Source organism: Rousettus aegyptiacus, unplaced genomic scaffold (genome assembly GCF_014176215.1).
Source record: "Rousettus aegyptiacus isolate mRouAeg1 unplaced genomic scaffold, mRouAeg1.p scaffold_m13_p_3, whole genome shotgun sequence".
Taxonomy (NCBI): Eukaryota; Metazoa; Chordata; class Mammalia; order Chiroptera; family Pteropodidae; genus Rousettus; species Rousettus aegyptiacus.
Window position 1 is genome coordinate 57,596,883 of NW_023416306.1, and position 25,875 is coordinate 57,622,757.

A 25,875-nucleotide genomic window follows, 5' to 3' on the forward strand; every position below is an offset into this window, starting at 1 on the left:
TTAACTGAGCTTTTGAGACTCTGGTGTAAATCAAGTTGCTTTCTCCACTGTTGACTATGAATTTAACTCTCTAATGTAAATCAGTTACCACTTGTCCACCTGCTATCCGGCTTCCAGTATTTTAAAGCTATTGTCTCATCTTCTGTGTTCTTTCTTCTTGTGGGTTTTTACCTCTAAATTCTCTTTGCTATTATATTAATTAAAATAACAGCTTGTGATAGGATCAAACAGCTGTTAAGTACCAATCTTGAACACCGTGGTGGTTTCCCAGTGGACAGTGGTTTATTTCTAGTCATACACTGCTTATCATTTCTCCCTAGCTTTTGCAATTGACATCTTTTACTAGATTGTAAGTTTCTTTAGTGCAAGGGTCATATGTTCTCTGTGTTTTTTGAAAAATAAGTTTTCAGAAATACCAGAAATGTTGGAAATAGACCTAATGAGAATTATGTTTTATTATGATCTCATTTTTTAGGCTAAAGATTGCCTCATCTGATGTAAAACAAATGCTTAAAAGTGAAACAGACTTGGATATTACTGCTGATCTCAGAAAGAAACTTCATCGGGCTAAGAAAGAAAAATTAGAAATAACAACTAAGCACAATGCAGAGGTAGAATGTATTTTCCTCTCAAATAATGTTAAAGTAGAGTTTGATTATTTAGATTCATTTCATAAACTTCATGTTTAACATTTATCAGCATAACATTCCTGTGCTTAAAAAGTGAATTAGAATAAAGAAAACATAGATTTTTTTTTTTATTGTATAGGAATGTTAAAGTAGAAATTTAATGATTATGTTTATTTATATGTTGTTTTAAGTTTATATTAATGGGTTAAACTTGATTAAAAATATTAATTGATTAATTCATTTGGTGACCAAAGGATTTCTGAATCAGATATTTTTGAAATGTTAATGTAGGTTCCTCATGATCTTGATCATGAAAGTCTCTTAAATAAGCAGATTTGAGTATGGAATTTTTAATCATAGTGTAATTCATTAATTTTTAGTTTATTTTTTTATTATGTTATTTTTTAATTTATTAATATATGTATATATATACACACATATATTTTATATGTATATGTACAAATCGCAAGGACAGTAGTTATCTTTCACTCTAAGTCATGAATATATGTTTATGTCTCTTCTGCCTGTTTTTTTTTTTTTTCCTGTTTTTCTACTTTTTCCCTTTTAAAATTTTACTCATTTTTAAAGCTCAGCTTAGGCAACCTGGTGTAGTAGAAAGAATATTGAGTTATGCAGACCTAGACTCATTCTTGGTCCTTCCATTTATAAGATGTGTGACCTTGGGTGAGTTTTTATCCTGTACATTATTGGTTTCTTATTGTGAAATGCTGGCCCCAAAGGGTTGTTATGATAATTAAGTGAATTTTATAAAGTGCCTTGCACTATAATAGTTGCTATAATTTATTGACAGTTAAGCATAAACTGCGTTTTCCTTCCCTTTTTACTAAATTCCCATGCTGTTCTGTCTTGAAACCTTTTAAAGCCTCCCTAGATGACAATGATTACCTTCTTCCTCTTCCACAACATGTTGCTGTACAGATATTTTAGAGCTGAAACATTTATTTCATGCTTATCTGCTCTTCCTTAGTCTGTAAGCCTCCTGAGAGTTGAAAGCAGTGACCATGCTTTTTCTCTGTCTCTCACACTGCTTAAGCCCTCAGTGGCAGTGTTTTGAATAAATGTTTGAAAAAATGATTTTTTTCAGGATATCTAAGGAACAGTGGTTTCTCATTAAAGTAACAAGCAACGAATATGTGACTGTTTTATTTGTATTTTTAGTAGCACTCGAGGTAATTTAAATTGGTAATTGAAGTATTTGCTTTTATTTACATTGTAATATTCCAGATTAAATATAAACTGGTATTTGTTAAATTTATGCTAATTGTTCATCATCTCCAAACTTATTTTTAAAACCAAAATATACATTACTGTCATGATAATCATTCATCTATTAAATGTATTCTTTCACATATATTTGTAGTTGTCATCAGATTTCTCAGTAGAACACACTATTTATTGTCTTTATTTGATCAGGATGTTTGAAGTATGTGTTCACATTAAAGGGAAGAAAGAATTTTCTCAAAACAGGTAGTTAGAATTGATTCAACTCCTGGTTTCTATTACTATTTATCCTTATTGTTTCAATTATTTGTTTAGATGATTTTACTCATATAGTAATTTTTTTTAGCCATGTAAGCTCCAAATATGCCCTTTGTAAATGCAAGCTAGAAATGAATGAAACTGTCTAAAACTAAGGCCATATATTTGCCTTATCAAATATTTGTAATGCTAACATACATCATGCTGGGTGATTGACATAAAGTATTTTTAAAATCTAAATGCCTTTTGGTAGATGAATGGATAAACAAAATGTGATATATACATATAATGGAATATTATTCAGCCATTCAAAAAGAATGAAATCTTTCCATTTACAACAACACGATGGACCTTGAGGGCATTATGCTAAGTGAAATAAGTCAGACATAGACAAATATCCTATGATCTCACTCTTGTGTGGAGTTTAAAAAACAAACAAACAAAAATATAACCTCATAAATATAGAGGTGGGGTTGGGTGGGGTTTGGGTGAAATGGGCAAAGAGGGTCAAAATGTACAAACTTCCAGTTATAAAATAAATAAGTCATGGGGATATCATGTACAGCCTGGTGAATATAGCTCATAATACTTACTGTATTGCATATTTGAAAGTTGCTAAGAGAATAGATCTTAAAAGTTCTTACCACAAGAAAAACAATTTTTAAAACAACTATATTATATGACAGATGGGAGAGGATAAAGAAGACCAATATAACTTTTGACTTTCTTTAGTCAAAAGATCCTGCAAATGCAGGACCGAGCAGTAGGCTTTTTAGGCTTCAGGACCTGATGATGTTGTTTGATTGATTTCAGCCACTCCTCTTAAGAGCAGGGGTTCCTAAACTCGGGTCCTCAGAAACAGAGAAATCTGGGAATCCATGTACTTCGATGGGGAAAAGTATATTTTAATTTTTATTAACCTCTAACTCATATTAAGCATTTCCTTTAGTTATGAAGGGTTTGATCCAGTCACTCTTTCTTTTACCAAGCGATATCATTAGCAGTACTTTTAACTTTATTGTCAATAGAAATCATAGATACCTCAAATCAGTTATGGCAAATATTTTGAAATATTGCCTCTGCTTGTCACTACTTTGAAATCACAGTGGTTATTAGGCCTAAGAGTAAAGCTCATTATTTAATGTTATTAAAGAAATATATAGATTACAATATCACCAATTTGTTTTGTTATATATTTGCTTTTATATTTTGATTCTTTCTGTTATCCCATGTATTTTATTTTATGCATTTAATTACATAATTCTGAGAAGGCTTTGCCAGATTGCCAAAAAGGGTCATGGTATAAAAATGGTGAAAAACCATTTAGAGGCTGAGACATGCTATGGAGGACATAAAGGAAGAAGGAGGATGACAGTGAGAGGAAATTCTAAGATACCTGTTGAGCATAAAAACTTAAAAGAATGCAGATATGTTTTTAAAAAGAGGGAGATAACATTTGTTGCTGTTGCAAGTTTTAGTGCATGTGTTGAACCTTTATTAGATTGTAAAGGGCAGAGGATATATTTCTATCAGCAATGTGGATAGTTCTGGAAATCAAATAAGGTCCAATAAGGCAAACAGAGGGGCATTAATGGGGGGAATTGGTTGTACTGGTGATGGAAGACCTTGGAATCTACACCACCAGCTCTAGGCCGGAGGGCCAATGGGAGAAGATGAGGTTACCAGAGTCTAGAAGTTGGGGCTTTCTGGTTGGTGTAGAGCCATGGTAGGGGGTCTTCAGCCAGGGTTGGAATGGTGGAGGGAAGGGATGGGGAGCGGGAACCTCAGCACTACTGCCAGAGACACTGCCAGAAATAGAGCCATTTGGCAATGGAGCATGGGAATTTTCATTCCTATAACATAATAGTGTGGAGCAAAAGAATGGGTTAGGGAATGGATTTGAGATCAAATGGGCAAATGATTGGCAGTCCACACCTTTTGCTCTTCAGCATTCATTACCTATTGGCTAATTGCTACCATGTGGTCTTTGCCACTCTGGAAGTCCACCATTTCATTTGAAATTGGGGAGTCCATCTCAGTGGTGACATATCTCACTATTACCTCCACCATCCACTTTAATTTTTGGCATATAAAGATCAGCCACCAGAGCTTTCTAAGGATGCTTGTGCTGCCCTCTCCAGTGTAGTTTATAGCATTTTAATTAGGGAAAGAATGTCTTTAGGTCCTCCAATAGGACGTAGTTGGGGAAAGAGGAGGTTTATGGCTTGCTCATAATAAAAGTACTCCCATCTCCTTAAGTCCCCATATTATGTCAGGAAAGTACTGGCATTTTGACCTTATTAAATGATTGTAGGCTGATGTTGAAATCAATTTACAGTCTCCTGTCCAAGCAAGCTAGCTGTTAGAGCAAGCTTATTAAATCCAAATCAATCATATACATGTGTCTGCACGTTTCTGCTGATACAAGATTAGCAAAATCTTGCAATTCTTTTGATATACAAGCTATTTTCTCATGGAGCTGACTTTGCATTTCTCTTCTTGTGGCATACTGAGTTCTAATCGACTGACAAAAAGTTGTGGAGGTGGATCTTGCAAATCCTCTTGCAAGACAGCTGCTTCAGGTGTTTTCATTACTAAGTCTTTCACGAAGGGGAGACTAGTTTTCTCAGACAGGGAGGAGAGACTGCTTGGCAAGCGATGTCCAGGGAGGCATTCGGGAGTTCACAGTTTTCAGGTTTTTCTAACTCCAAAAGCCCTCATCTCATCGCCTTCCTTCCTACCTAATGTTCAACTGATATATAACATCTTAACATTAGAAACTTGGTGAGACTCTTTATTCAATTCGTATTGTAATTCTGCATTCCTTATAATTAGATTTTCTCTCTGGTCCTTAGCCTTTTTGGCCTGGGGCTGCAAAAAGTAAGAGATTCTTTTATAGTCAACATAGAAACATTCTGTTTTTCCGACTATCTTGAGCTGAAATTCTAAGCCCTGAAATCATCATTTTGTTTTTATGAGTTCTCTAGTATAGTCAGATAGAGCCTTCCCATCCCACTGGTCTTGAAGTAAACATTTTTGCCATAATGGTCAAGTGTACTTGCTACTTCATTTCTCAAAGGTTTGTCTTCAACTGGCACTTTATTCTGATCAACTGTACATGATAATTTAAAAAATTGTGATCCTACTGTATACCATGGATCACCAGGTCCCATTTCTGCCTGCAAAGAGTCTTCATTGTATTTAGGCTTATAAAGATTCTCCACGCAATATCAGAAACCCATCTTGAGACAACAGCATTACTTGGTGTCAAGGAAATAGAAACCACTCTAGGTCTTTCAGCTAAAAGACATTAGGAGAGGTAATAGATTTCACAGGTACTAGAAGAGCTGAAAGACAAATAGGGGATGTTAAACAACTCAGAGGGTAGCACTATTAGGAAGGTTCTTTCACTCCTAAGGATGATAAAAGCCAGAACCGTTTAGAGAGAGCTAGGGCCATGGAAGGAGGGACTATCTGGAAGGATTTACAGCTATAGGGAAGATGGAGATAATGCTCCAGGTAGACCTAGAGAGGGCGAAATACCCTGCCTACTTTTCTTCTCCTTGCCTCAGGTACACAGGTGCCTCTAATTGGCCAAACCTGAGACGCCAGTTTGTTGTCAAGGGAGCCTGGGAAATGTAATTCCTGTGGTACAGAGTGCAGCTGGAGAAGGATAGGGAGGGGATCTGAGGGCGAACAAGTAAATGACGCACACTGGGAATGCTCAAATGTTAACAACTTTATTCTTATGAGGGGAGAGAGGGAGTGGGCGGGAGGGATGGAGTTATTCTGAAACAGTTATCTTTAACATGTAATTAAGGTGGTTCTATGATTTTTTTCTTTAACTATTAAAAGATATTCCTAGGTTCTTATTTTGTAAGTATAAGTGCTTTGAAGACATTTGCTTTTCTAAAATTTTTAAATTGGAAATTATTTTATTCTTTATGTGAATAAAAGAGTGTAACTGCTGCTACACTCTGCATTTCACAGCTACATATAGTAATTTTTGATGTTGCTCTTCAGAAGTCCATTTGTCTTTTATTTGGTAATTAGATCATAAATTTCTAGCCTTGTAGCTCATTGCTTTCCTAAATGATACTTTTCTAGCATTCTCTCATCCACCATCTTTTTCTCTCCCGCTAGCAATAAATAATTTTGCTTTTTAAAAAACTATCATAACATTTTTACCTCTTTCATAAAACTTTTGTTATATACCTTCCTATGGCATTGGATTTTTGAGATTAAGGGCCCTATAATATTTGTTTTCATATCTTTCACTGTACTTGGCACATAGCAGATGTTTAATATTATTTAAGGAATCATTGACTAGATCATACAATTTTAGAGTGGGAAAGGACTTTATAAATCATCTAGTTCTAAACTCCTTGACCTATCTTTTGTCGTGTTACCTCATGGAAGGATATTAGATAAATTAAATCTAGTCATTAGATAAGTTAGTAGTTTATTAAAATGTCTGCAAGATTGGCACTTTATTACTTTATGCTCTATCAGGTAATGTCATAATCAAGAGAAATAATATAGCCAGTATTTACCAAACTATATTTTGCTGCAATTTGCTTCTCGATTTCATTGAGGAAATAGGAGAGGAGAGAATGAATTTTTTCAGTGCTTACTGTGTGTCATGCATTTTTTTTTATTTTTTGGGTATGACTGTTTGATTAAAACTTGGGATTATTTTTTCTAAGAAGTTCATATAAGACTTTTTTTTTTTATTTTTTTCTTTAGTGAGTTCTCTAAAATAAAATTACTAGTGTCATTTGGTGAGTAAGGCTAGTGTTTCTTTTCTAGTCTTTCAGAAAGTATAGAGTTATGAATTCTTGTAAATACTGTAGAAACAAGCTTCTCTAAAAATTTAAATGTTTGGGTGAATGATCTCATGATGATCTTGGAGATGTATTTTAATATTGGTTCATCATATCCGGAATATATATGTTTTTAGCTGGCTGGCTATGAGAGCCAGATTGCCAAGCTGCGATCTGAGGTTGAAAAAAGAGAGGCATTGCGACAAAGTCTGGAATATGACCTAGCTGTTGCCAGAAAGGAAGCTGGTCTTGGAAGACGAGCTGCTGAAGAAAGGTTGGCTGAGGCACATAGGATCCACGAAAAACTCTGTGGTAAGACCATTTTCATTTCTTTCCATGTTAAGAATTGTAACCTCATTGTGTATCATCCTTCACTGTTATGTACGCATTCCATATAGGGTCAGAGGAAGAGTTTTGATCCATTGATGGGCCTTTGATGGACAGATTTTACTGGACATGTATAAAGTCTTCTGGAAATTACGTGAACATTCATGTACTTTACATTAATTTTTTAATGTGTATGTATGGAAAAAGGGGTTCAAAATTCTGTTAATCATTTTTTAGGGCACTTGTTCATGAATAATCAGCAGAATCACATAGAGATTTAACTACCTATATATTCTAGGCCTCCTATCACATAGTCAGAATCAGAATCTCTTAACGAGACAATCTGTATGTGCAAGAACTACTGCAGGTGATTTTGTTGATTAGCTAGCTTTAGGAACCACTGGGTCAGAGTGTGTTGCCTAGAAAAGAAAAAAGCAGTTGATTGAATCCTCAAAAGTTATCTCTTATATAGAATATGACCATCTTTACTTAAGTATAATATATGTAAAGAAATACGCCTAGATAAGTGTAAACTGATAACAAGAACCCACATCATGGAATAGAAAATTACCAGAAGTCCTTCTATATAGATAATCACTATCCTGATTTTTATTAGTCGGGATTAATTTTGCCTTTTTTTTTTTTTTTTGTTACTTTATATGATTGGAATGTACTCTTTTGTATTTGGCTTTGTTCCTTCAACATGGTGTTTGTTAGTTCACCCTTAATGTATGAACTTCATATTAATGTTTAGTATATTGTGTAAAAATACTACACTTATATTTATCCATTTACTATGGACGGGAAGTTGAGTAGTGTCTGCGCTTTGGTTATTAAGAATAATGCTGCTATGAATATTTTTGTACACAGCAGGTTTTAATTAAGAGAGCACTGAACATGAATTCAGAAGATTTGAGTCCGGTTCTACCACTTATTTACTGATATTTGAACCTAGGTTGTTTTAAGGGTGAAATAAGAAAATGAAAGTGCTCTATTAACTGCGTGGGGCTGAATAAATGTTAAATTATAAATATTGCAAAGGTTACCAACCCTAGTCTTGGCCAGCTGTCTTGGGTTATTGCCATTGGTCAGAGTATTTTTGATTACCTCTGGCATTTAGTAAGTACACCACTATCTAGAACTTAGGAATAAAAGGATTGTAAGGCACTAGATATACAGGTTACTGACTTTCATTTAACTATGAGAAAATTGAAGTTCAGGGAAGATGGGAAGTTACTTGCCTAAAGTCAAATAATTTCAGACACATTTGAGGAAATGAAGGAATGGCCATTAATCACGTGAAAAATGCTTAATCTTGCTTGTCATTAGGGAAATGCATACATATCCATCAAGTAGCTCTAATTGAAAAAAACTCAATACCCAATGTTAGTGAGGATGTAGAGCAACTGGAACTCTTATACATTGTTAGTGGGAGAGTAAAATGGTACAACTACTTTGGGAAAAAAACCTGACAATTTCTTTTCAAATAAACATACCTTTTTTCTATGACCCAGCAGTTTCACCCTTTGGTATTTTTCCCTGAGAAACATGTCCACAAAAGACTTGCATACCAATTTTACAGCAGGTCCTTCATGAAAACCCCAAATTAGAAATTAAACAAGCAAACCCCACATGTTCATTGACAAGAGAATGAAGAAACAATTTGTGTTATATTCGTACAATGACATAATACTCACCAAAAAGAAATGAACTGACTACTGATATATGCAATAACATGAATGAATCTCAAAAACATTATGCTGAGTGAAGCTTTACACATAAGAGGACATCCTGTATGATTCCGTTTTTATGAATTTCTGGGACAAAAATCAGTAATTATTGAAAAAGAAATCAGAACAGTGGCTGCCTCTGGGATGGGTCAGCAGTGGATATTGACTGGAGAAAAGTGTGAGGAAACTTTTGGATTAAAGGAAATATTCTGTAGTTTAGGGGTCTGGATTACATGAGTGTATGTACACATTTGTCAAATCTCTTAAGAGTTGTTCATTTCACTATATGTAAATTTTGCCTATAAAAAGAAAAACTATTGAATTCTAGTTAATGATATGGATGCTGAATTATTCAGGAGTGAAATGTGCTCATATTTGCAACTTGCTTTGAAATGCATAAAAAGTATGATGGTCTGATGGATAAAGGAATGGATACACAGGTGGGTAAATGTGTGATAAAGCAAATATATCAAAATGTTAATCATAGAGTCTAGGTGGGAGGTTTGTGGGTTTTCATTGTACAATACTTTCAACTTTCTGTAGTTTTGAAATTTTTATGATAAAAGTTTGAGGGGAGAGTAAAAACCTAATGGAGTTATGGGATATTAAAAAAGATAATCTCATAATGATTGAGAGAATAAGAGACATGATAAGAAAGAAAATTGTGGAAACTAGAAAGCAAATGGAAAAGGAATAACTGAGTTAGCAGACCTGAGATGTTAGAATCCTAAGGCAGGAAGGGAGGCTGGCAGATAACTTGTTAGAGAGTTGAAAGTCTTATGAACTGGAAACTCTTTTGGTATTAGGAATTGAAATAGCAGTAGTTGGTAAAATAGAGTTAGATGAAAGCTGTTTGTTCTAGAAGCAGGTAGGTTCTAAGATCCCCTTTCCAAGAGCATGCCACTCTGGAATTGTTCTCACTCAGGAGGCTTAATCTCTGGAGATGGTAAAATAGAGGGTCCCCAGACTGGCAAAAACAGTAAGATAGCATACTCAGTGCTGAATATTGAGGAATGATGCCTTCCTGCTGGCTCCCTTTTTCTGTGGGCTTCCTTAAAAGCTATCACCGGATTTCTGTACCCTGTGTGGGAGCTTAGAAGACTCTTCTTTGGGTCATTTGACCAAGCCAAGAGGAAAAAACGAATGATACTGATATTGGGTTTTCCTGATAAATGGCCCAGCCAGATTCTTCTCCAGTGAATACTACAGGTGCCGAGCTCCTTACAACTTGGAATCTGGGTGGTGGGTATATAGATGGGTAAAAGCTATGTCACCCTTATAGTTATTCTTAATCAAGAGCAGACAACCAAGAATTACCAGATTCTTAGGGAAAGCCTCTAAATGGAGAGAAAAACAACTAACTTGGAAGAATCAGAAATTCTGCAGGGAGATTTAAAAAACAAGTAACATTAATATTTTCAGAGTTGAAAGTGAATATATTGCATCCATGAGGCAAGAACCAGGTCCCACAAAAAAGAAAGCTCTTAGAAATTAAAAATATTAAATCAGAAATGAAAAATGTCAATAGAAGTATTGGAAGATGAAGATGGAAGAAATCCTCAGTTTTTTGCATCTCATGTGTAAGATGTATTACAATGAATTTGTTGCCAATAGTCAAATATAAGAATTTGTAATCTATCAAGTCTTTTAAAAAAGTAGCCCTATATGTCACAGTCCTTAAAAATTTTTTTGATTTTCTTGACCAGGACAAAAAACAGTAGAGCTGAAGCTAGTGCCAGAGGTGCACCTAAACCAGGTCATATTTCTGGGAACATATCATACCGTTTCAGGGTAAAGTCACCCTTATCCAGAGCAGATAAGAGATCAAGAAACGATAGAAGAGTTGTTCTGGGACAACGAGTTTTTCAAGAGTTTACTGGTGTGAAGTGGTTACAGGTTTTGTCTTAATATTACACTGTAAATCAGCTCTAAGGTGTAGTTTTTTGAACTCTTAAGAATTTAACTTATGGTTGTAAGTATACTTATTATTATTTTATCTTTTTAATAGCTCAGAATACAGAACTTCAAGGAAGGGCCAATGAGATTGAGAATGCATTTCAGACTTCCCAGCAGAAATGGAAAGAAGAATGCAGAAGATTTGAACGTGATTTGGAGGAAAGAGATAGTATAATTCAAAATTTCAATCAAGAATATGATTCACTTATGAAAGAAAAAAGCAGACTAGAGAGAACTCTGCAGGTAAAATACTTTTCTAAAGGAAATTTGCTTTATGTAATATTCATTGAGATGTGTTATACATTATTTGAAGTTGCCCTTGGAAAGGAAGATTACTACCAGAAAGCAAGAAAATCTGATTTCCTCCTTCCTTCACTCCTTCTCTCCCTTTTTTCCTTTTTAGGGGCATTTTTGTGGGTCTATTTTGATATGTACTTTAGAATATGTTAACAAGTATACTGTTTCTTTTGTGAAAAACAGTTTCAAATCTCAGATCAAAATTTCAAAAACAAACACCTAATATGGGCATATTGTAAGAATATAAGAGCCTACAGCCTTTTTGGTCCAGCAGCATGAAAATTTGGAATTTTAGAAATATGGGTCCTAGATTCGGTCTAAATATATTATAAATATAGAAAAATACTTACATGTTTGATACACATTTTATTATTCATGTAGAGCTTATTATATATAGATGTGTAAAAAATTTGATTACCTTTTACTAAAATTATTGCAAGCTATTTATTTTCCATTGTTTGTACCTTTTTATTGCCCAGAGTAAAAGTGTGGTTTAAGGTTGAGGTTGCTGGCCACTTCGAAAATATATTTTGAATTGTCTTTGTTTACCATGTTTTTGAATACCAATTTTTTAAAAAAGTACATGATAAAAATGCTTTATATTTATCATTGCTGTAAATGGCTTTTCAGAATATTGGAAATTAATCTTCATGAAAAAATAATTTTACAAAAGCATTTACTAAATGTAAACATTTTGACACAAGGGTTCCCAGACATTGTCAGATGTACTTTCGATTTCTTTCACATCAATAGTCATACTTTGTGTCTTGTTTATCTCTGTATTCCTAGATCCTAGAACAGTGCCTGGCATCTGTAAGTGCTCCATTAGTATTTGAATGGAGGGAATTTAGGTGGCAAGTGGTACTACAAGTCCCTGGGTGGCCCTGTGTAAACTTCCCTACATAAAACATCTTGGAGGAATGGGAAGGGTAATGGTGGCAGCATTCCTTATAGTCAGCCTGCACCTCAAGTTACAAGATCTTGATCAGCTAGCTACCTAGACATTAGCTATAGTGCAAACTTTAAAAAATATTTTTTGACTTTTAAAATTTTTAAGACTAGAGTTTCTTATTCCGATTCGTTGTACAAAACTCCTTTTTTATCACCCTTTTGGAAATACAGTGTTTTCTGTCAGATTTTTAGATACATTATCAGGGATAATCCAAACAGTTTGTTCATAGGTAATGAGAGATTTTCATACTACTTTATGCATAGATTTAAATAGATTGCATATTATCTATGTACTTAGTTTTTGTCTTATGCATTTTGTTCAAACCTCTAAAGTTAAAATGTTCAGAAAAATTGATTTAAATATATGCATATATATGTATATATAAAATGTTTCTTAAATGGGTAAGCATAGTTTCTTATTCAGATCTATATTTTGATGATCCAATTTAATAGTTTTGTTAATGATTTTAACAAATTATAATGAGTTTTCATAGGGTAGGTAAGTAGAGCCCTTTATACATTTAAATTGGGGATGAAGGAAGAAAGAACTTTTATTGATCTAATAGTGAAGCAAGATTTTATTCATATAAATTAGGAAGCATTGGAAAAACATCAGCAGGAGAAGAATGACATGGAGTCTCATATCAGGGAGACCGCATTGGAGGAATTTAGATTACAAGAAGAACAATGGGAAGCAGAAAGAAGAGAGTTACAATTTATAGTACAGGTATTTTAAAAATAATAATACGGTTCCTTATGTAAGTCTTTTTAATGCTTATGATATTAAAAATTACTTTCGTGCTACAATTGACTGTCTTATTCAAGGGGAAAATAATTCCTAGTCTTTGATCTCTGGAAAGCCGTGTTTCATTTGTAGTTCTATGACAATATGATCAGCTGTTACCAACAGATATCATTAGAGTTGGGTGACTTCCATTGCATAAATTACGTGATTTTGAGAAGGACATCTGTATGTTTATATCCGGTATTTTATTTTCCCAATTAAAAATGTGAGACTGTTTGTCTCACATAGCATAAAGAAATAGAATGGATTTCATGTACAAATCTTATAGTAAGTAGAGTGATTATGTGCACAAACTTATAGTATGGTGATTTTAAAATTCTTTTTAAGTAGTGTGGATTTTTAACCATCTTTTATTAACTTCTCCTCTGCAATACACAGAATCCGTAGGGCTTCAAATAGTCCAGTTTGAAAATCACTGATTACATCTAACTCCCTTTATAGATGAGCAGATGGAGATTTATGATTCACTTGGATCATAGACTGAATGATTAATATGGGAAAAGACTACAAGTCTCCAGATTCTGACTCTGGTGCATTTTGCATTTTTTTTAGGAGATTATATGTAAATTATTTTGAAAGAGAAATTAGGAGAAATTCATAATGTGAATTCACTAACCAACTAACTTAAAATTTCAAATAAATTTTCATTATTTTTTCTATTATTTTGTGATGAAGCTTTTCAATTGAATTAGTCTTTATATAGACGTCAAAGATATGCATTCTTCACAGAATGAAAAATATCCATCCGAAATTAATTTTGGAGTAGCTGTGCGTTAGAAACAACTTTGCAAGGCAAAGGAGGCTAAAAACATGCAGAGGATAGGAGAAATTTTATTTCTTTAAGAGTGAAAGCTGGAAGTAAACCGTAAAAATATTCAATTTGTCATGTATGTATTCAGAATACCAATGAAACTGGTTTTCCCAAACCTTTGGTTATTGAGCAATGCTTTTCTTCCTAGTTACTGTCTCCGTAGAATCTGGAAAGTCATTGCAAACACTCTGTAGACTTCTTGGTAGTCTTAGAGTCTGTAATTTGTATGGTTTGTTCATTCATTCATTTCCTAAGTACTTGACAAGTTCCTGCTTTGGATACTAAGGATATCAAAGTGATTATGATAGGATTTCCATCCTGGAAGATCTTTCAACATAGAGATACATGTAAAGAGAGGAAATATATTGGAAAATAAAATTTTGAACAAAATGCTAGGGAACCATAAAAGAGAAATTGATTAACTGCTTGGGAGACTAGGGAAATTCTCACAGAACGGATGACATTTGAGCTGTGTTGATAATTAAAGGCTACCTGGAAAAATCAAGCGAATGTAAATAAGTGAAAATAACCCTTTCATTTCTAACCACTCAGAAATCTCCAGTGCCACCAGTCAGAAGCCTGAAACTTATAAACCATGATTCAAAAACCTGTATTAAGTACGGGGACGATGTGATTTTGGTGCCATTTCTGGGGCAATCCAATAAATCTCAGATGAAACATACATGGTTATGCCAGACTTTATATTATGAAGTAGTAAAACAAATTAAAATTCTGTATGATTCTTTAGTTATTATGTGTGGATTAGATTAGAGGAACATACTCTGTAATTATTACCACCTTTTGTAAGATAAATTTTATATTATTTTGTGACTGAAGTGTTCGGAACTCTGAATTTCTTGTCCTTTTTAAATTAACCAAAGAAAACTGTTTTTCCCTTTATAAAGCAAGAAACTATATATAAAAACTATTTTAAAAAGTCTTCTAAACAGCTTCAGGGTTAGATTGAAATTCTTTGTTGGCTGTTGATGGGTATAGATTTCCATCTATTAGTGCTAGCATCATATAGTGCTCTCTTTGTGTAGCTCTCTAAGGAATTCAGTTTTTAAAATAAGTTAAAAAAAAAAACCTAAGTGACACCTCATCTTTAACAGAAAGCTGGTGTAATATTTCTCTCATCTCGGCTTTATAATTCATATGCATTATAAAAAGAGAAATCTTAATTTTATGCCATGCTCCCTGTCTTTCCTAGTAATTGAAACTCTAAATAGAGGTGTACTTCTCTGGAATAGTAATGGGAATTTTTAGTGAAGTTGCCTCAAAAGTTATCTCTTTTTAGGATAGTACTCCTCATTTTTTAAAAATATTTTGCCTCTTTTGATAAACATGAAATTTCTATGTCTTTCTTTAGCATTATTTGAAATTTCAGAGCAAATCTAAACAGTGTAGTTTTAGAACAAACTAGTTGTGCTGATCTTGAAAAAATATGTATGTATTATTTTGTTTTATTTTTATCTCTATTTAAATTTTTTATTTAAAATGAACAATCATTTTGTTTTTATCTTCATTCCTGCAGTAGCAGTGTGAGCTTTGAAAAAGCTCACTTGCAAAAACTTTTCTGTTGTGGGCCGTGTGGGACATTCAGTGCTTATGAACCATCATGCCCTTTCCTTTGTCGTTTTTTCCAGTTCATTTCAATGTATAATTTATCAGGATTGTGAGCAATTTGAAGATAAACGTAAATTTTTTTTTTTTTTGTATTTATTTCATTGCTAAAATTCTACAACTCAACCAGGGAATAAAACGATCCTGTTCTCATTTAGCGACTAAATTTGGTTTATGTAACTAGTGATTAAGGAGTGTGATAGTTTGTGATGGCAAAGAGCATGGGAAACAGATTGAAAAGTCATGCCATAAACTAAAAAGAGAGGAGGAAGAGTAGGAAGGCATCAGACTAGGTTTAGGTATCAGTAAATTGTATAATAAGACAGCTGGTAGAATTGATTTGCAACATGCTAAAGTTTAACCTGGTAAACACAGTTGTTATCTAGGGATAGCTTCGAAAAAGTTACATGGAAAGGAAGTGTTTAAGAAGTTTGCCTAAATGATCTAGGCAATAAGTATTTCTTTGTAGTTTCCTGGGGAACTGTTCACTGGGGCCCTGTATAAGCAAATGGCCTACAGAGTAGCACTGGTACTGCACGTTTTTTCCAAACAGGAAATATCTTAATATTCAGTATATAAAATTATATTGTGTTCATTGTAAAAATGCTCCTAATTTAAGGAAATTTAAAAGCATTAAGTGAAGGTCTTCCTTCTCCCCCTGCAATCCCACTCTTTATCTAAGGATAAATAAACAAATATTATTGTATTTACATAGATGAAATTACATGCCTCAGTAATATTTGGTGTTCATCTTTTGACATCATTACATTATTCTTGTGTTTGCCTGATAATTTGTCATGTTGGAAGTTGCTAATTTATTTAAGGAATCCCTTATTGGTGGACATTTTATTTTCTTTAAAATTTTTTGCTCTAATTATAAACGATTCACTAATATGCTTGTCCATATCTTTGCGCTGTTGTAGAATTGGTTCAGCTTGTTAATATCTAGAAGTTTGCTGGGTCTGCAAGCTTATGGGTTTATAATAATGATAGGTATTACACAAAATTAGTACTAGTTTGTACTCTACTGCAGCAAACACTATTTTTGATTTTAGAACTGTGCTGACTTTGGGGGATTAGAGAGAAGGGGCTTGTTCTAGCTCTTTCAGGAGATAAGCATGTACTAGGTTCAGGTTGTAACTAGGTATATTGTTATATTTTATAGATTAGGAAGGAGTATTTTTGCTTTGATGCATTTCTAACCCAGCTTTTATGCTTCAGAACTGAAACCATATTGTGAGAAATGTTGTTTACATGACTACATATGAAGAATTATACTTGTTGGGCTGTGTTTCTGGAAGATGTGGAAAGAAAGCAAGTTTATTTTCTAATAGCACAATGTGGTTTCCTGTGATGTTAAATGTCAGTTCAAAAACAAGCCTCATTTCAAAATATTTTAAGTTCAACATCTCCCTCTAGTGGAAAAAAGAAAAACTCCCCCAGTTTCCAATGTCCTTAATATAATTTTGTTATGTGCTGCGTGCGTGCACGTGCACACACCCACACACCCATACACACACACACACACACACCACCCACCACCCTCCACCCCGTCTACCCACACTTTTTTACTGTAAGGAAAATAAATTGCGACAAATTTAAAAATTTTATTTGGAAGGAGGCAAATCTTAATGTATATAAATGTGTGAGATATTTTATAATTCTTCTTGGATTTTCTTGTATGTTATAATGCACCCCAGACTTGAATTGTATTGATAAAACCATAAACTTAAAACAAATATTTGAACATACAAAAATAACAGGGAGATATAAAATTAATATCCAATATAACCAACCAATACCATTAACATAGCCAATACTTACTATCTAGGTCATGTATTAGTCATATGTGCTTCAGAATTAAAAACCAATGATAAATTGTTAGATCACTGAAGACCGACTATTCTTAGTCACTTCAGCGTCCCGCCACCACCCCATCCCCAAAAGATAACCATCATTTGGGAAGTAGGTATTTAATTTTCTGTTTGTATATATGGATAGCATATCATTATCTTAGTATTTTGTTTTAAAAATATACATAGAATGTCACACAGTATGCATCTTTTTCCCACTTGTGTTTTTCACGTGTTATATTGAGATTTATTTAGGTTAATAAACTAGCTTTGTGCTTCATTCAGTTTAACTTCTGTATAGTATTTTATCCTATGCAAATACCATAATTAATTTACCCATTACCTGATTGTTGGAGTTTTAAGTTCTTTTCAGGTATTTATTACAGACAGTGCTTTTGTGAACAGCAAATATTTTTGTCTGTGTGGATATATATTTAGTGTATATGCAGTCATTAGGGGATAAAATATATGACAAATTGTTCTTCCAAATGGTTGCACCCGCTTAAGAGAAGAGTTTCTTTTCTCTTACAGTCTCTGGAACATTTGGTATTTTTCATATTTAATTTCTTTTGTAATAAGATGTGCATGAAATTATATATCATTCTTGCTTAAATATCTGTTTCTCTGACATTGAGCATGTTATGTTTATTGGCCATTCATATTTCTTCTTTTCTGCACTGCCAGTTTATATTTTTTCCTTTGGATTGTTTGTATATTTTTATTAATTTATAGGAGTTTTTTTTATATATTTGGTTACTAATCTTTGGTTATTTATATCCCTACTGCAAAAATCTTGGTGGAGATCGGGAGATAATTTACATTGTGTTTGATGTACAATTTTAAATTTTAATGTAGTTGAATTTATGTCTTCGTGTTTAGTGAGTGCTTTTTATGTATATGTAACCTGAAGTCATAAAGATAATATTTTTCTCCGTACAGCATGAGATGAGATCTAATTTTGTTTTTTTCCAAGTGGATAACCAAATGTCCTAGTACCAGTTATTCAGCTATCTATTCTGTTACCAGTTAGTGATTTATAATGTTATCTCTGTCATACACGAAGTTCCTTTACATCTAAGGCTTGGTTCCTGAGAACTCTGTTTCATTCCACTTACATATTTGTCTACTTATGAATCAATACTATTTCTATAGGTATTTCCTCAATTTTATAATGCAACTTTTGTATTGAATGTTCATTTCTGCTTTCAGGTTTTTAATTTCCAAGAGTTCTTCTTGTTCTTTGATCATGCCTTTTTATAATAGTAGACTCTTCTTGTTTCATGTTTGTAGTATCTTGTTTTAACTCTCTGAGGGTGTAAGTCATATTCGTATTGAAGGTATTTTTCCCCCTCTCTGATTGTCTTTATTTTCTTTCAGTGTTTTGCCCAATTTGTTTGTGGTGGTCTCTGATTTTCACATGAGATTTCCTCAAGTATCTGATGATCATTGGCTGTGTGTTCATATTAAAAATGAGGCACTGAAAAAGCTGAGAGGAAGCTCTGTGTGGAGAATTTTAAAAATGTCAGTATCCAAAACTCTTTTCTCTTGGACTGGCAGTTTCTCCACGAAGGAATCTAGTTACCTCCTTATGGAATTTTAAATGTAGGAGTCAGCATTCTGGGAGCTGAAGAGAGAGGGGGAGGTGTGAGGTCTTACTGGCCACTATGTAGATTTTACACACTCTCCTAATTTTTATAAGATGTCTCACCCTGACCCCCAATTATATCTGATTTTCATGACCTTGGAACCTCTTTGGATCAACCTTTATACTTAGTAAATTCTTTCCTTTTTTCCCAGGTTGGAGAGGGGTATTTGTCAGGGAGAGGTCTGGCAAAGGTGATCTGAGGATATAACTAACTGCTGCTTATAAAGGCTTCGAACAAAGTTCTCTGTTCATTTCTACCCCATGTCTTGCTTCAGGGGTCATTGGTGCTTCTAATTTCTGATCTTTTGTGGATCTTTATGAATCAGCTTACTACTAGGCTTATTCCTTTTTAAGTATTTACCAAAGTTGAAGAAGCTGAACCTAAGTCGTTTATCACTTGTCCTTTTGCTTTCCATCTTCCAAATTAGCTTTTGACCTCTCTTATTGGCTGTCATCTCTGCCATTGTTTTTATTGTTTATTATTATTTAAGTGGGGTTTCGGAGCAAGCACAGGTGATTGGATATATTCGATCTAGTCTTTTTAACTGTCGACCCCCTCTTTCTGCTCTTTCTTCTTACTATCTTCTGATAGACCTACATACAGTCTCACTTTTTATCTCATAGTTGAGTTCTGGTTTTACTGAATGCTAGTGTTAAAAGCAGCTAGGCTGCTGTATTTCATAGCTGCAGCAGGTTTTTTTCCTTCTAGTTTTATCGAGACATAATTGATATATAACGTTGAATAGGTTTAAGGTGCAAAATACAATGATTTGGTATATGTCTCTATTGTAAAATGATTACCACAGTAAGTTTAGTTAATGTATGTCACCTCACATAGTTACATTTGTTTTCTTGTGAGGAGAAGTTTTAAGATTTCCTTCCTTAGCAACTTTCAGATAGACGATACAGTATTGTTAACTATAGTCACCATGCTTTACATTACATCCCCAGAACTTACTAAAACTAGAAGTTCGTACCTTTTGACCACCTTCATCCATTTAGCCCACCTCCCACCCCCTACCTCTGGCAACCACCAAGCTGATCTCTGTTGTTATGAGTTTGTTTTCTTTAGATTCCACGTGTAAGTGAAAGCATATAATATTTAGCTTTCTCTGGCTTATTTCACTTACATAATGCCCTCAGGGTCCTTTCGTGTTGTCACAAATGGCAGAATGTTCTCCATTAATATTAGTCTATCTTCTGTCTAGCTAGCTATCTATATCACATTTTCTTTATATATTCATCCTTTGATGGACTCTTTGGTTGTTTCCATGTCTTGGCTGTTGGATTGAAGCTGTTGATTTTTAAGGCCATCAGAAGCTGGGATGAGGACAAAGTAAAATGCCACAAAGCTCACTATTTTTGTCAAGAGTCAGCTGATTTTCTTGAATAAATGCTTTTTGCATTATTGCAAACCTTCGGTTAATTTCTAGTTATGAAAAATTTGATGTTGACATTTTTTGCCAGTGTTCTCGTTGTTTTTATGGAGGAAAGGATTTTTTGGTCTTTACTCCGCTATTCTGGACCTATTTATGTTCTCCGAAGGTAATTAGAAGTTTTCTTCCTTTTAGTTTCTTTCAGGCTATTTTCCCTCTCCCAATTTGATTTAGATTTCATCTGTTATGTTGGGGAATTTTTTCAAACATCCCTTTTATCACCTTAAAGAGTAGGGGACTAAGAAGCTTATTTGATGCTTTCAGTGTTTTCGTTAGCTCTTTCAACCATGATCTTCACTGTAGGATTATCTGGCTGGATATTTGAAACTTAAGAAGAGGTAGATAGTAGAAAACTTGGTTGAGTCATCAGAATTTCAAGCCCTCATATTGCTTCACCAATAAATAAAATGAAACAAGGAGCAAATAATTTCAGTCTTACATAAACTCTACCAGAGAATGGAAAAATCTTGATAATATGCTAAACTGACAAATCTTGGTACTAAACTGAAAAGGATCCAGGAAAAGATAATTATAGTTAATGTCACTCATGTATATGGATACATAAATATACAAAATATTAGCCAACTGAATGCAACAAAATATAAAAATATAAAATATAAAAGGTCTTTATATAATAAATGCCAAGTGAGTTTAGCTTTAGGAAATCAATGTAATTTTAACAATATAATCAGTTAACTTGATTATGTAATGTGTTTCTTGTAATGTGAATAGAATTCCTAAAAATCTCCACTGTTTGAGAAAAGTGGTTTTTCCTATACAAACTGTGTGTGTGCATTTCTATCCATATTCAAGAATGTATAGCAATTATCACATAGTATTAGTGACTACTTGACTTCTGCATTAAAACTGTGATTTTTATGTCAGAATTACATCTACGTCTTGAAAGACCTTTGTTTAAAACCTGCTTGATAAATAATATTTAATATAGGTCAAGTGTCATAAAATTAAAATCACACCAAAATAAGCATAATAACCCCTAACTGATTAGCTATTGATTATTCAGTTGTTTCTTTTTATAGGATTAATTCACCCTTGCATGGAATGATGGACACGCTCTTTGTTTAGGGGAACGGTATTTTGAGTGACTGTATATTGTCTTTCTATACTATGTATCAGTAAAATGTGAATCACAAGTCACATTTTCTTATAAGTAAATCTCATGATGATTCCTGAATACTTTAATTTCTTTTACATTGTTTAATAAATATTGTTGGAAATAATTGCCATTAACTAGAATACATGCATTTTTTGGATATAGACTTTATTTTGTTTTTATTTCAAATTACTGGATTTACTTGTTGATTAACCTTGTAAATTGCTATTTATTCACTTATAAGTATACATAATACTCTAAGGGGCAGATAAGAAATATTTGTAAATCAAGAACACATGTAATTTAACAGTGAATTTGAATTATTATTGAAAGAGGTGGGGAGACCTATCATGTATAATAGTATCTTATAATGCTTAATGATCTTAAAAGTACTTTCAAACATGAAGGTACTCTTATGATGAAATTGATTATATAAGGCTGTTCACAATACCATTTGTTCCTGAATCCAAAGAGTCATAAAAACCGAGAGTGCTATCTGCTGGTTGTAGACAGTGTTGGCACACTTCTCCTCTGGTGCCCAGCTTTGTTCTTATTCATGATTGTTTACAGGCTGAAAATGTGTAGGTAGGTGAGCTTCTGTATACTAAGGAGTTTCTTACCTGAAGAAAATAATTCTTGAGAGTTCATGTATATAGTAAGCTCCAGAATTGTAATCTTATGAATGAGGGGTTGTGGAGAGATGAATTAAATTTTGTACTGCTGGGTACTTTGCTAACTAGAATCTTTTTATAGAGAATTATATTTGGTACTTGCAACATTTCTCACTCAGATTCCAGTGATACATTTGAGTGGCAAGGGATACTTGGAAGCATGCATAAATATTTGTCCCAGAATAAAATTACACTGGTGAGGGAAAGATAGGAAAGAGGGCTTTGTTAAAGACCTCAAAGGAGAGTGATGAATCTAGAGTATTTACTGGGGAAAATACCTTTGATATGCATGTTAATGTTATGTTTGAACTTCCATAAAATTCAACTGATTTCTGAGTATAGTTAGAGAAGGAGATAGAGAGATTTAAGTCGAGGTCTACCCGATACTATTTTTCTTTCAGTAGTACAGCAAAGATTCGAAAACTTAAAAACTGAAGAGAAAATGAAACACAGCCATCTAGTGGATGCAACTTTTAAGAGCTGCAGGTACGGATGAAGTACCATGAGCTCTCATAAAAATGTCTCCATGGTCATTATTGGGCATTGAGGCCAATCATTTCTTATCACACAAAGGACAATATACATTTGTATTACTAAATACTTGAAAATTTTATTGAGAGAGGGAAACATATATGGCAGTTGAACTGCAGCCTCATGTAAATACCCTCATAAGTCAATTGAACTAACAAAATTATAGCAAGCTATACACATTTCAATTGTATGTATTAATCAGATTTCTTAAATTATAAAACTCCAGTAGTGCTTTTAAAATACATGTATATTCTGAAACATTGCTGGAAAATATCTAGGTCTCCTTTGCCTGTATAAATTAACCTATTATTCTGGTTGAAGCACAATTTAGTTACCCACTGCCTTCTATAGAATAAGTTTTAGTCATCATTGGCTTATAAACTTTATTTACCCCAAAATGAATTATTTTCTAGGAGCAAGATAATGCTGTACAAAGTATGCATAAAAAAGTAGAAAAATTAGAAGCTGAACACATGGACTGCTCTGACCTTTTACGGCGACAAACAAGTGAACTTGAATTTAGCACTCAACGAGAGGAATGTCTTAGAAAAGAATTTGAGGTATATTTTCTCATTCTTTTATAACATATATTATCTAGTCAGTAATTTAAGGTCGGAGAATATTTTACCTTTCGATAAAATATAGAACTAATTTTTGGCGTTTATTTATATCGAATATTTGGTTTTGAAAACTTTTTTATCTGAGTAACTTACGTTTTGCCTTTAATTTTAAAAATAATTTTTTAACAATCGTGAAATATTAGGAAAGTTTGAGGGTAATTGTTTACAGTATAAGGCTGAGGAAGCAATACAGTTAGATTCTAACTTGGTAGTTTGAATCATGTATACTAGCTGCATGATTTTGTGGAATGATTTACAGGTAATACTAGATGGGAAAGGAATATCAATTTATAAATGAAAAAATATGATTTTGTAAGTAAATAATAATGACATTTACTTTTTAATCTTGAATCAAATCAAATCTTGGAATTCAATTTTTAATTCTTTTAAAAATTTTCTTTGTGGGAAATTAAATATTTTAATAAAGAAGTTTATCCTAAATATAACTTATAATTGTTATTAAGTAAATAAACATTTATAAAGACTATTTAATGATAAAATGCTAGCAGTACTTTTGTTAAACTCAGTGTTGTCATTTAACATTGTTTTGAGAATTTTAGCCAAATAAATAAATAAAGGCAAGAATAGCAGTATAAATTATAATTTTTGGAAAGAAGGAGGTATGATTCTTATTATTTTCAGATGATATGCTTATAACCTTGAATGGTTAAAAAAAAATCAATTCTAAAATTATTGACACTAGTAAGAACATTAAATTAGGAGGCCAGGAAGAAAATAATATGTAACAACTATATTTACATTCCGGTCTTTTAAATCAGTGAGGATAGGAAAGATCATTAAGTGAATTGTGTTGAAACAATTGGTTAACTATTTGGGACAAAATAAAATTAGATTCCTATCTTACATTATATTCTCAAATAAATTCCAGTTGGATTAAAAAGTGAAATATTAAAAATTATAATAAACTAAGAAGAAAATTTAGATTATTTTTTTCTGCTCTCTGAGTACAGTATGATTTACTACTAATTGTAAAAACAGTAGAACAAAATCAGTAAAGGAATAGGTTTATAACTTTGACTACAAAAAATTAAAGTCATTCTAAGCGGAACCCCACTTCAAATAAAATAGAAAGACAACCAAACGAGAAAAAGATTTACAGCAAAGGGTAAGTATATCTCTATTTCCATGTCTCTGTATCTATGAGCAGACAGTAAATGGCATTGCTATATACTCATCTGGCAAAAAATGCAGGTGGAGTAGATTTGGGAGAGATCAGGATATGTTTGGTTTTAGATATGCTATATTTGACATACCTGTTTGACATCCAAGTGGAGATATTGAGTAGGCAGGTGAATATGTGAGTATTGGTCTTAGGGAAGCGTTACTGTAGGATGATAATGAGAAGTAACAGATATCTCACTGGGAAATTTTTAAAAGTTACAATCTGTATAAGTCTTTTCTCCGTGTCTCTTTAGTTTCTGCTAAGAGTGACCTGCTAGTTTCCTTTTTGGTGGTTATAAAATGGAAAAAGGAAATGGAGAAAGAATCCGGTTATCATACTGTTCAGTATGCAGACTTTCTCTTGATTTCAGTCTTGTGTACCCCGCTCCCTGCCCGCTCCCTGTGTAACCCTGTATCCAGCCTCTGGTTCAGATTCACATTCTTCAGACAATAAACCTCCATTTTGTGTGCTGGTTATGGAGGGGTATTGTTTGGCTACTCAGGGTGCAGGTGGATGCCTGGAGGTTAAATTTTTCATATTGATGATATTTTAGAAAAATAGCTTAAAGATATAAGTTACATGCTACAAATTCAGTTGTTATAGTGTAATTCAGTGGTTTTTAGTATATTCACAGGGTTATGCAACCATCACCACATCAAGTTTAGAATGTTTTTATCACCTCAGTAAGAAACTGTATACCCATTAGCCATGACTCTCCTATTCCCCCATCTCTCTCAGCCCTAAACAACCATAAATCTACTTTCTACCTTTATATATTTGCTATTCTGGATATTTCCTATTAATGGAATCATGCAATATGTAATCTTTTGTGGTTGACATTTTTCACTTAGCCAGATGTGTTTAGGGTTCATCCATGTTGTATCATGTATCAGTACTTCATTACCTTTTATTACTGGATAATATTTCACTGTATATCACATTTTGTTTATCCAGTTCATTAGTTGATGGGCATTTGTGTTTCCACCTTTTGGTTATTATGAATAATGCCTCTATGAACATTTGTGTACAAATTTTGTGGGCATCTTTTTATTTCTTGTGGGTATACATCCAGGAATGGAATTAACAGGTCACGTGGTGACTCTGTTTTTAACTTTTTGAGGAACCGTCAGACGATTTTGCACAGTGGTGGCACCGTTTTACATTTCTAACTGTCAATAATAAAGTCAAATGTGAACTTGACAAAGATAAAATGATTTACATTCTTACCACACATGGTCTAATTTTATGTAAGGTTAGAGAACAAATAAGAAAGATTATATTTTAAATAATATTTTTAACTTGTTTGTCACTTGTGCTGAATATTTTTTCAGGCCAATATAGTCAAAAATGTACCATCATATTTTACATCA

At 33.2% G+C, this 25,875-nt stretch overlaps 1 protein-coding gene across 8 annotated transcripts in view; it reads left to right on the forward strand.

The window, feature by feature from the left end:
• The window catches only part of CCDC171 (coiled-coil domain containing 171), a 245,529-nt gene that overhangs the window by 19,140 nt on the left and 200,514 nt on the right, over positions 1-25,875 (forward strand). For 5 of the 8 annotated variants that reach the window (XM_036239088.1, XM_036239086.1, XM_036239089.1 and 2 more), the window contains 5 exons: positions 476-611; positions 7,090-7,264; positions 11,018-11,208; positions 12,809-12,940; positions 23,116-23,262. In XM_036239088.1, coding sequence (XP_036094981.1) covers positions 507-611; positions 7,090-7,264; positions 11,018-11,208; positions 12,809-12,940; positions 23,116-23,262 — 750 coding nt within the window. In that variant the 5' untranslated portion in view covers positions 476-506. The remainder of the gene's footprint in view (positions 1-475; positions 612-7,089; positions 7,265-11,017; positions 11,209-12,808; positions 12,941-23,115; positions 23,263-25,875) is intronic. The other 3 variants (XM_036239092.1, XM_036239090.1, XM_036239093.1) reach the window with 3 other exon arrangements.